Source organism: Phocoena phocoena, chromosome 1 (assembly GCF_963924675.1).
Source record: "Phocoena phocoena chromosome 1, mPhoPho1.1, whole genome shotgun sequence".
NCBI lineage: Eukaryota > Metazoa > Chordata > Mammalia > Artiodactyla > Phocoenidae > Phocoena > Phocoena phocoena.
In genome coordinates, this window is record NC_089219.1 from 95,027,834 (window position 1) to 95,039,999 (window position 12,166).

General features: G+C 39.2%; 1 protein-coding gene across 1 annotated transcript in view; it reads right to left on the reverse strand.

Moving 5' to 3' along the window:
- Window positions 1–12,166, reverse strand: part of VAV3 (vav guanine nucleotide exchange factor 3) — a 398,335-nt gene that overhangs the window by 11,906 nt on the left and 374,263 nt on the right. Inside the window, exon 25 of the mRNA XM_065890862.1 lies at window positions 9,296–9,425. Coding sequence (XP_065746934.1) covers window positions 9,296–9,425 — 130 coding nt within the window. The remainder of the gene's footprint in view (window positions 1–9,295; window positions 9,426–12,166) is intronic.

Below are 12,166 nucleotides of genomic sequence, written 5' to 3' on the forward strand. Positions count from 1 at the left end.
ATGCCGCGGAGCCACTAGGCCCGTGCACCACCCGTGCTGGGCCTGAGCTCTGGAGCCCGTGGGCCACGGGTACTGAGCCCACGTGCCACAACTGCTGGGGCCTGCGTGCCTGGAGCCCGTGCTCTGCAGCAGGAGATGCCACAACAATGAGAGGCCCGCACACAGCAACGAGGATCCAGCATAGCCAAAAATAAATAAATTTATTTTTTTAAAAAAAAAGAATCTGCCTGCCAGTGCAGGGGACACAGGTTCGAGCCCTGGTCCTGGAAGATCCCACATGCCATGGAGGAACTAAGCCTGTGCGCCACAACTACTGAGCCTGCGCTCTAGAGCCTGTGAGCCACAACTACTGAAGCCCACACGCCTAGAGCCCATGCTCTGCAGCAAGAGAAGCCCTTGCACCGCAATGAAGAGTGGCCCCTGCTCGCTGCAACTGGAGAAAGCCCGTGCACAGCAATGAAGACCCAACACAGCCAAAAATAAGTAAATAAATTTATAAAATAAGTTGGGTGATTTGTGTGGCCATAGACATAAAGTCACCTGAGTGTCAAGTAAAGCCTGAGGATGACCTCTCAGGAATGTCACAAAAAAATACTTGCTAAAAAAGCCTCTACCAGGGTTGACATTGCTGTTAAGTCTGAAGTGCCTCAATACCAGAGTCCCCCTGCATTCCTGTCTATTGTTCAGCTGTTAAGCTAAACTGTATGTAACACCCAAGGGATATGTGCGGTAGAGTGTTCAGTGCAAGTAGATGCTCAAAAATGTTGAATGCATAAAGCAGTGAATGAAGGGAAACCCTGGCCAAGTCGGACCGGCTCCCTTATGCAGATCTGGCATTCAGTAGGGGAAGCTGCGTATCAGTGGTATATATGAGGAAAAAAAGAGCTCTCAGCATTGTTCCTCAAAGCTAGGAGACGGATCCAAATTTTAGCAAGAAAAAAAGGAATTCCTCTCAATTTATGTTTGTTTTACAGGGAAGGGAGACTAGAAAAACCAAAGCCTTGGATCGGGGCTGCCACATGAGGACACTATAGTCAATTAGGGAACATTACACACATTGAGACCAGTTTTTAATTTAGAAAATAAGGTTTATAGAAAGAACAGTATACAAAATGAGACATATTAAAACATAAGGACTGCTTTTTGAGTTTTGATACATGAAAAAGGACAGCTTTGAGTGAGGTTACTTGAATCTGTAGAATTTCGATCTGCAAGCTATCGATTTCTGAAGGGACCCTGGGTACTGGCTACTAATTCTTAAAGCCATCAGGTTCAGGATAAAAATCCCTCACAGTAGCTACTAAAGTTCCTGAAGCAAGTAAGTAAAAAAAGGAAGCCCAGAATGACCTAATAATGAACATGTTCGGCTGTAGGTGATTAGTTGCCCAAGAACAGTAAGTTCTGTGGACATGATAGACATCCTGAGAAAAAGAGTATAAAAATGACAGCAACGTGTTAGAACCACCTTAGCCCATAGAAAAGCATGCACAGAGCACTTCCCATGTGCCAGACATTGTTCTAAGTACATCACATACACTAACTCTCATGGCTCATAATACAAACATTACACATTATGAGACAGTGCTGCAGGAGGAAATAAACTAGGGAAACTCATCACTTTCCTATATCATACAAGCAGCACTTCTGGTACATCTGTTTAACAAACGAAACCTTTCATGAGGCTTCTCACAGGACTGGTGATTCATGCAACACTCAGTTGGAGACATTAATATAAGTGAAAGGGGTTTGAAAAATATAGTGTTCTTTTAATCATTAAGTTATTGAATATCAGACAGAATTACTAGGTTCTTATTCTATATCAAGTATTTTATATAGTGTTTCAAACAATCGGTCATGTAGACCTTTTTGGGAAACTTTCATTGGCTAGAAGTGCTCTCTCTCAGGAAGACAGTGTGTTTCACTGCAGGAAAGTTACAAGCCATTGAGAACACTTCATTGTATTAAGGTAATGTTTCCCTTGTAACTCCCCATCCGTTGACTGCCCATCTGTCCTAATAGTGCAAAGTCCTCTTATAGCTCTAATAAAAAACAAATAAGGATGGAAAAATTTGGAGAAAAATTTAAAATTAGTATGATGAGATTATAGTGAGTTGAATGGTGCCTCACCTCCCCAAAGACATGTCCGCCTAGAACCTGTGAACGTGATCTTATTTGGAAAATGGGTCTTTGCCGATGTAAGTTAAGGACCTCAAGATGAAATCATCCTGTATTATGATGAGCTCTAAATGAAATAAGTGTTTTTATAAAAGAAGAGAAAGGGAGATGACACACAGAGGAGGAGGTTATATGAAGACAAGGCAGAAGTTGGAATGGTGTGTCTGTAAGCCAAGGGACAGCAAAATTTGCCAGCAGCCATCCAGAAACTAGAAGAGAGGCATGGTAATGGATTCCCCCTCAAAGCCTCCAGTAGGAGCCAACCCTGCCAACACTTTGATTTCAGACTTCTGGCCTCCACAACTTAAGAGTAAATTTCTGTTGTTTTAATCCCCTTCATTTATGGTAATTTTTAAGGCAGTTCTAGGAAGCTATTACAGTGAGATTAAAACAGATATTTAAATTACCAGGATAAAATTAGATTAAATCAAACCCAAATGCCAAACGACCAAGGAAAAAGATGACAAAAGACTGAGGATAAAATTAGGAGATCAGAATAAGAGTAGATGAATATAGATATGTTGAATTACAAGGGCAAGAAGGTAGAAACTAAGTGGATGTTTGAGGAATGTGTATGAAGGAGATAATAAATATTATCCACTATTACACTGTGATAAAACTAATAAATAATGGTTAAGGCATTATCAGATGTTTCAAGAATTATCAGGAATAAGCAAGTTATATAATGTGACAGTGAGTTAAATAAATATGAACGATACAAATTCTCCAAGTTTCTAAAACACTGGCTAAAATGAAGCTTAAGCACCTTGTCAGATGGCTAACAGAATAACGGGACTACCTGCGTGAAAGGAACGAGACCACAGTAGGGAAAAGCAGCCTGGGCCCTGGCTCTGGCTTTTACTTTTTCCTGCAAGGTCATTCGCACGGTCCCAAAGACCCAGGAAGCCTTTGACAGTTTTTGAAGAATTGCTATAATATTTGTCACCACCTCAAAAGGATCATGCTGTTCTATATTTTGTTTTCAAGCCCACCCATCTCTCCATGCTTTTCCAAATAACAACTACACATAGTGCTTTTAATACCTGCTATGTCTCCCACAGACCTTAGGCTCTGACTTCACTCATTTAGCCCTTTCTGAACACGTGTTTCATGAAAGGCACTGTGCAAAGTGCCATTTGAGAATGGGAAGCTCAGGAGCCTGGTTCCTAAGGCTTCAGGGAGCAATAGACCAGAAGAAATCATTAAAACTATATAAAAATAATGCTATATTTTATGTAAGCTGAAACGAAGTGTGAGCAATCCATAAAACTCTATCTTCAACCCCAACCACTCTTCTTAGTGTCAAACGCCTACTGAACCACTGAGTGTGCACAGGCACTGAAAGTCTGTGCACAACTGAATGTATTACCTTCTCCTCTATATATGTTATGTCTCTTTTGCTTCTTGATCAGTCCAATGGTTTCACCGTTTGTCAGTTATCCAAGGCAAATAATTGTATATCATACATGTACCACTTCTACCTCAATTCCTTTATCCAGTCAATTCGACTTCCAGATTATACCAAAATCTGCCCACTGTCCTGCTCCACTGTCTCTATTCAGCTTTTGTCCAAACCTCCATCATCCCTCCCTTGGACATCTGCAGTAGTTTCCTCACTCATCTCTCTGGTCCATGCCTCCCTTCAAGCCACTGTCACGGAGTAGGCAGTGATCTTTCAAAACAGCGTAAATCAGTTCATATCATTTCTGCTTATAAAGCTTCAGTACATTCCCAATGTATATATTAGAATCCACTCACTGTGCTTTAAACATTTCGATCCCCTTCTAATTCCTTAAACGTGTGAAGTTATTTCCTGTTAAATATCCTTCACACAAGCTGCTGCTTCACTGTGATGTTTCCCTACCACCACTAACCCACACCCTGCCAATCCACATAGATCCTTTAAGTTTCGTCTAGACGCCACTTCTTCAAAATGTCCTTCCCTGACCCTACAGGTTAAATAGGCCCTCTTGTTGTACACTTCCACTTTGCTTCTGCTTCACAAGACTTATCAAAATTTGTGATTATTTATGAAGTTATTTGTTTTATGTTTGTTCCTATCCATCTTATTCACTGTTATATTTAGCATCCAGAACAGGACCCGGCACATAGTAAGTGTTGAATAAATAACTGTTGAATAAAACAATGAAGGAATGAGTAAGTAAATACAGTGAGGTTACAGGTAAGGAAGAGATGGTTCAAATACGTCCTACTCCGTACTCTACACACCCTAAAATCAGTGCACCAAGCTGCCCCTGCTCCTGGAACAGGTGAAAGAGGAGAATGCTGCCATTTTCTCCCAATTCTGTTAGTTCTCAGGTAAACGGATCATCTCGAAATTTTAAAACTTTTGCTTCTGAAATAATTCAGACTTAAATGTAGCAAGAATAGTACAAAGAATTCTTATATATATTTTCACTCAAACTCCTCAAGTGTTAATATTTTACCATGTTTATCATCTCTATATTTTCCTCAACTATTTTAGAATATGTTGCAGACAATGCCCTTTATCTCTAAATATTTCAGTGTGTCTTTCCTAAAAACAAAGGCATTTTCTTCTCTTATATAATCACAGTACAATTATCAAAAACAAAAATTATTTAATCTAGAAACTTATTCAAAATGTGTTAATTGATCCTTGTGTATCCTTTATAGAAAAAAAAAAAATTCTCGTCCAGGATTCAACCTAGGATCACATGTTGCATGTAGCTGTCATGTTTCTTTGGTCTCCTTCTCTTCAATTTGAAACAATTCTGCAGTCTTTCATGACACTGACATTTTTGAAGAGCGTAGGCCAGTTATTTTGTAGAATGTCATTGAGTTTGGGTTTCTCTGATATTTCCTCATGATTAGATTCAAATTGTGCACCCTGGGGGGCAGGAATACCACAAAAGTGGTGTTACATCCTTCTCAGAGCATCACATTAGGAGGTGCATGATATCTAGTTGTCCCATTACTGGTGATGTTAACTTTGATCACTTTTAGGTGTTTCTATTTTCCCTCTTTAGTAATTAATAAGGTCTTGTGAGAAGACACTTTGAGATCATGTAAATATAGTGAAAACCAACATTTTTTTTAAACATTAGCCACCTCTGTGGTCCAACTAATTCTCCATTTACTTGGGAAAATGCTTAAGGTCTATTAATAGGTAATGAAACGCTAGTTGTGTAACTTTTCCAAGTGTAACGGTCTATTACCATTCTACCTTACCTCCTTCTCTCATGCATACAAAAAACCTAGCATGCTGTTTTTTAAAGAACATAATAAAATATCTAATCTCATTCCTTATTCATCAGGTGAGAAAGCTGAGGCCCGGATAGGCTAAGTGACTTGCCTGGGGTCAGACGGCTACTGAGTAGCAGACCTGAAAATAATTAAGCGCTCACTGTACAGCAAGAAAGGCAAAAGTCAGTTCAGTGCCCTTCAAATACACAGGCCCTAGGGGTACACCCGCAGCAGTCTAAGGCACGTTTCCTGCGACCGTTTTTGGAAAGTAATGGGATTCTTACACAGATCCACAGAACCACGGAGCCACTGCAGTTTCTAGGGAAGCACAACGGCTCACTGATGTGCCTGACTGCTCTTTGTTCTCTTCCTTCCTCTCGTTATCTCTCTTGGAAACACTCAAGTCATTGTGGAGGCAAAAACAGTCTCACAGCCCTAGGAAAGAGCCTTGCTTACAACGGGCTCCTCACCTACAAATGCTACACGCTCCTTGCCCAATCCTCTGGATGTCTGTTTCATTCTAATTAGTGTCTTTACATATGTTTTTTTTGTTGTTTTGGTTTTTTTGCGGTACGCGGGCCTTTCACTGTTGTGGCCTCTCCCGTTGTGGAGCGCAGGCTCCGGACGCGCAGGCTCAGTGGCCATGGCTCACGGGCCCAGCCGCTCCGCGGCATGTGGGGTCTTCCCGGACCGGGGCACGAACTCGTGTCCCCTGCATCGGCAGGCGGACTCTCAACCACTGCGCCACCAGGGAAGCCCTATATATGTTATTTTGCAATTGCATGAGGTAGGCCTGTCATAATCTTACCATATTTTACAAACTTGAGAAGAGTTTTTAATTCTCCCAAGAACATCCAAACCTAGACTAATACAGAAGCAAGCAGCCTCTTCTACGATGCCCTGGGACTTTCTTTTCCAAGGTGACTATATAGCATGTAGGAGAAAAATAATAATAAATCGCAGGTTTCAGGAGTTAGAACTCCAATCTCAACCTCCACCCAGAACACAGCGTGGTCCTAGGCTTTGGCTTGCCTGCTCTGCTTCCTCCATTACTTAGAAGCAACGAAGATGCCATGCCCTGTCCTGTATCCTAAGGTACTACTTCTTCATAAAAGTTATTCTGAGATGGTATTCAGCAGCACACCCAAAGCTGTGAACCAGAGGTAAGGACTCTAAAGACATCCTACACAATCTTTCTATACAGAATATGTAGAGTTTCCTCTTTACCACTTCCTGAGAGACACGTGTGTAAAAACTGAAGCAGTGTTTTAATTAAGGGTTAACCTTTAATCAGGACTTGGTATAAAATAAGCAAGGGGTATTTTAAAAAATCATAAAAGCAAAGATGTAAATTGCTATGAGTTAAAACTAGTAATTCAACAATTAGAAATACAGGAAAATGTTTGCTGTGTTAGAGGAGTGACTAGTAGTAGTAGGAAAGCAGCAGCTGTGGTAGAAGTGGTAGAATCAGCAGCAGCTGACTTTTATGGCGTATTTACCATGTTACCAGCACTCTGCTAAATGCTTTAATGTACAGCACCTCATTCAATGCTCAAAATCATCATAGTGTTCTCATTTCATACGAAACATCAGCAACAAGTCAATAAAACACTGGGATAATATACACTTGATCTAAGATTATAATCCTGCTGAATAATCTCGGAGTGTAGACCATCAGGAAATTATTGCTGACTGACGTACCAGCACGTGCCCTCACTTCTTTCTGGTCACTTCAGGAGTGAGATCTTCCCTGATCATCCTATATAAAAATATCAAACTCCTAACCCAGACTTGCCAGAGCTGCCTCATTAAAATATAAGCTCCATAAGGATAGGGACTCTGCTGAATCCCAAGACCTAGAACAGCGCGTTTTCTGCGTTAGGTAATTATTATATGCTGAAGGAACGAATAACTGAATGTAGCTTGCATGGACGCTCAAAATCATGTTATTGGCCATGCTTTGAAAAAGAAAAAGAGCCTGTAATGCCATCCCTAGTGGCTAAAGAAGTTTGAGCACTGAATACTTGGTCAAACACTAGAAAAAAATTTTAGCTAGGCAGCTTCATTCGTAGTTGACCAATATTCTCTGAGTGCCCACATGTGCCAAGCACAAGAGTGCCTGAGAGTGACCACACAGTGAAATAGAGGGTTAAGAACCTTCCACTGATTGGGATACCGGCTCTCCCTGACTGCCAGTCCCTCTCACCCGGACTTTCTAAAACTAAGCAAACAACTCAGACAGGATTTTTAGTGTAACTGACCTCCTGGGCAACTTTATCTCCTGCTACTGGGAAGGCAAAGTAAAAGAATTGAAAATTATACTTTTCGTGTAGGGAAAAAATGTCATAACCCTGGTAGGCTTTTAAGAAGTTTGTAGAAAAAATTGTTTCTTAAGGGGAAGTTCCATTTTTTTTTTTTTTAGAAGATGTTGGGGGTACGAGTTTATTAATTAATTAATTTTTGCTGTGTTGCGCCTTCGTTTCTGTGAGAGGGCTTTTTCTAGTTGTGGCAAGAGGGGGCCACTCTTCCTTACGGTGCGCGGGCCTCTCACTATCGTGGCCTCTCTTGTTGTGGAGCACAGGCTCCAGACGCACAGGCTCAGTAGTTGTGGCTCAGGGGCCTAGTTGCTCTGCGGCATGTGGGATCTTCCCAGACCAGGGCTCAAACCTGCGTTCCCCCACATTAGCAGGCAGATTCTCAACTGCTGCGCCACCAGGGAAGCCTGGGGAAGTTCCATTTTTGAATGAGCAAAACTTATGGCCTATATGAGCATCTAAGATAACTGGGTAAGAGTGGGCTAAAAACTGAAAGATAAATTTTAATGTGTTTACAGTTTCAACAAAAAGTGTGCTCTGACTACTTTCATTGCACAATCTTGTTCATTTATCACTGATCCTTGTGAAGAGAACAGCTATTAAGTTATTCAAATTGAAAAAAAAAATGTCAGTTGATGTGACAAATTACTTATATATTTACTTTATGGAAATCTTATGAAATTTTACTGGTGGTGTTAGTGCCCTGAGCGTTGCTTCCCTTTCAGTTTCTGCTTTTAGGGAAAAAAAGTTATATTACATGATGCAAATTCTTTTTATTTCAAATACCTCTAGATATTCCTATTTTGCTTAGGCCAAACCTTCTGAGGGTAATAAAATTGTATTCCTTTCTCTTCTAAAAAAGTTTTATGAAATTAAAATAAGAGGATGAAATCACACTTTATTCATAGCATTTTTTCATCATAGTGTTCTCTACATGCTGTATCTATTAACAGGAAGATTATATGACATTAAACGGTGACGAGAAAAACGTTTTTGAGTTGAACTCACACTCAAACTATAACATGCTTTCTGTTTGTGTGCTAATCTTTTGTGATTATTTGTGGCACAGTGCTCATTCTGAAAAGAAGTGGCTAATGTTTACTTTTAAATATTGGCATCAGAGGAAACATGCTTTTAGCTATTTCAGAGTTCCGAAAGTAATCATTGAAATAGAATCTATAAGAAGACTTGCAGTGCAAGGTTAGTTGGGAGAACTGTGCACCAGCCTTGCTTAAATACTGTTAATCAAACAGGATTATGACCATAAACATGTATCAGTTAAAAAGCGTTTGGCTAATATAAAAGTCAGTGAAAAGTACAAAACTTACATATTAACATATCCTATATTTCTGATGGATTTAACACACACATGATTTTTAATTTGGCATGAAGAACTAAATCTAGGCATGTTCATAAACCTGTTGGTCCATCTGATTCTGCTTTGCTCCAGAAAAATTCCTTGTTAAATGCATCAGCATATTAATTGGTTCTATTCCAAAATCTGGAATGAAGATGTTTAATGTTATCATGCCTTCGATCCTTAAGTGACAGCAAATTGTATTCTAAATTACAATACTCACAGCTGTTGCCTGCTCTGTTACCCCTCTGTCCAGATGAATGCTCTGGCTCCTTGTATGGAAACTGCAGAGTTGTATCCAAGGTTCTGAATCCTTCTTTAAGAGAGTGATGCTTGTAGTACTCCACAAGTTCCTTTAGGAAAAAAGAATCAAACACATGAATTCCTTGACACGTAATTATATACAATAGAGGGATGATCAATTTAATGCTAAATTTTCCATAAGCCTATCTTAGTGTGAGTACATGATCATCTTCTCCCTGCAGCCTGGGGGTGCATGACACCTAACTAGTAATTGCCCTTGCTACCCAGGCCATTTATAATGTGAGTTACCCGCTCTTGCTGCCCAACATCCTGTAGTCTTCAGTCAGTTGTAGTAAGTAAAGAGAAGCCATACTAAACCTCAGTTTCAGAGCAGTAATTATTGTTCTTATTTATGGAATAACTCCCTTTATTTTTGTTTAGAAAGGCAACAGCTGTTTTATGAATATATAGCAATTTCTAGCTTCCTGCATTTTCTTTCAACATAAGCAGAAAAACAAACTCAATCCTAAATGTACTCTTCCATGGTAAGCCAAAGTTGTTAAGCTACAAATGCTACTTACTTGACATTGTTTCTGGCTTATGAGGAAGTGTTAGTGCCCTTCTCATAGCTGTCATCTGGTACTTAATGTCATCTGGTACAATAATGTAGTTCTTTCCAATTTTCTCTTATACCTAATTTGCCCCAAATGCATCCAAGCCTAATATAATAACTACCCACCATCTTTCATACTAAAATTTCAGGAAATTTCTTTCAAGATGTTGGTTTCATAGGTTCTGCACAAATCTGAATCCCTCTACTTCAAACAGAAATTGAAAAATGATTAATTCATAATGGAAAAATGCATACTATCATTAGATGAGTACTATAGACGTTTCTTAGAAAAACCTGAAATGAAAATAAAAGCATAATCACTTTTAATCTAATTATTCAGTGCTTCTACTACAGCACTATTGTTTAAAACAAACAGTATAAAAGCAACTCATTTCTTTAAAAAACCACACTGTTGTCGATTCAGTATCTCCACTCAATGGGTATGTTCAAAGTTCCCAAAACAAATCAGTCGGGCCAAAAATCACCCAAAAGAAGAGAAAGAGGATCATCAATGATTTAGTTATTATTTTTGACCAAACTCGGATGAGTTGTGGAATGCATCGTGCGGGGAGTTCCAGGGGTCACAGAGATTTTGAAGATAAGGTTCCTAGGTGTCCTCACCCTTGAAGGAAAGTGAAGGATTATGGGAGTTCAAAGGCAAGAAAGAGAGCTTCCTTTTCTGAGTCCAGTGGGGAGGATGAGGGAAGAGTTCATGATGGAGGTAGCTTGGCTTAAATTGAAGAACAGGTAAAATTTCAAAAGCCAGGAAGGAGGGAAGGATTATTTTAAGTAGAGCAGTCAGGCTGGGAACAGACACAAACATAACAAAGACCACGTTCATAAACTAAAAGGAGCCTGGTTTGGCTAAAGTATTGGATGAAGCAAATGGAGATTCTTCACCTTTCACATCTGGGGATAATAAACCATTTCACAGGCTATAGCGAAGAATGTATAAAGTGCCTGGTACGTGTGAATAATCATGAGAGTTACCATGATCCCATGTGCCAGGCCTTTTATATAGTTTCTTACAATCTTCAAACAAGAAACAAGAGATGGGCCTTTTCACCCTGATGCTCAACGCTCAGTGACATTAATCAGCTTTGGGCAAGTTTGTATAACTGGTGTCTGGCTCCAAAGTTTGTGCTCTGAACTACATCATATTATTAGCAAATAGTACCTGGCAAATGTAAATATGCAAAAAGTGAAGCAAAGGGAAGGAGCATCTTCTAAGTATCTATGGTATACCAGGAATTTGTTCTCTTAGACCCAAGATGCTATGGTTTGACACTTAAAAATATTTTTTTCTTCCATCCTTTCTTCCTTGCTTGGGCCCAGATTATGGGTGCCCTTGATGAAGCAAAGGAGTGTGGAACCTGACCAACTTAAAAAAAAAAAAAAAAGTTAAAATATCAGAAGATTATATCCTCAAAATGACTTCACTGATCAGAATATGGCATTTATATTATGGTGATTTTAGCATGGCTCGCAAAGGCAATGTCTGGAATTAAATTCTACTTAGAGACCAATATTATCATTTAATTTCTTTAAATGCAAAATTTTGTAAGGTCTCTGGAAGAACGGTACACTTTATGATCATTTGCATCAGCAAGACAATATATATATATATATATATATATATATATATGAAACAGTTCTCTTAGTCTTCTCATTTAAACTGAATGAAATGTGTTCTTTTCTTTAGCAAAAATGTGAAAATCAACCTGAGAGTAATTATAAGCCAGTAACTTTGAACTTCAGTGTAATTTTGTTATAAGTAATATGAATTTTATGCATGATATCATGAATTAGTATGAATTAAGGTTTATGTGAAGTTGGCTAGAAACTACAGAATTATCATTACTGAAAAGGACTTGGTCATCATTTAATACCTATCCACCTCCAAATTTTATGGAAGAAAAAAATGACTTTTCCAAGGCCTAGGGTCATGTGGCTTGGTAAGCTGTAAAACACTTTTTTATCACTTCACTGAGCATGGAAGATATTTTAGTTCCATTTTTACAGTCTTATGAGGGTAAATCTCCCTACATCTTTCTAACTGGGTAGAATTAAATAGTGCCATGGTGGATCTCTTCCAACTTATGCCTTTCAGTATTTTAGTCTAATCCACCTCTGCTTTAGCAATCATTGACCTTCAAGTACTACAAGTAAATAAGAAGACTCTAAACAAAAGAAATTGCTAAGCTTTCCTTATCTCACACTGACACAGTGGCGTCAACA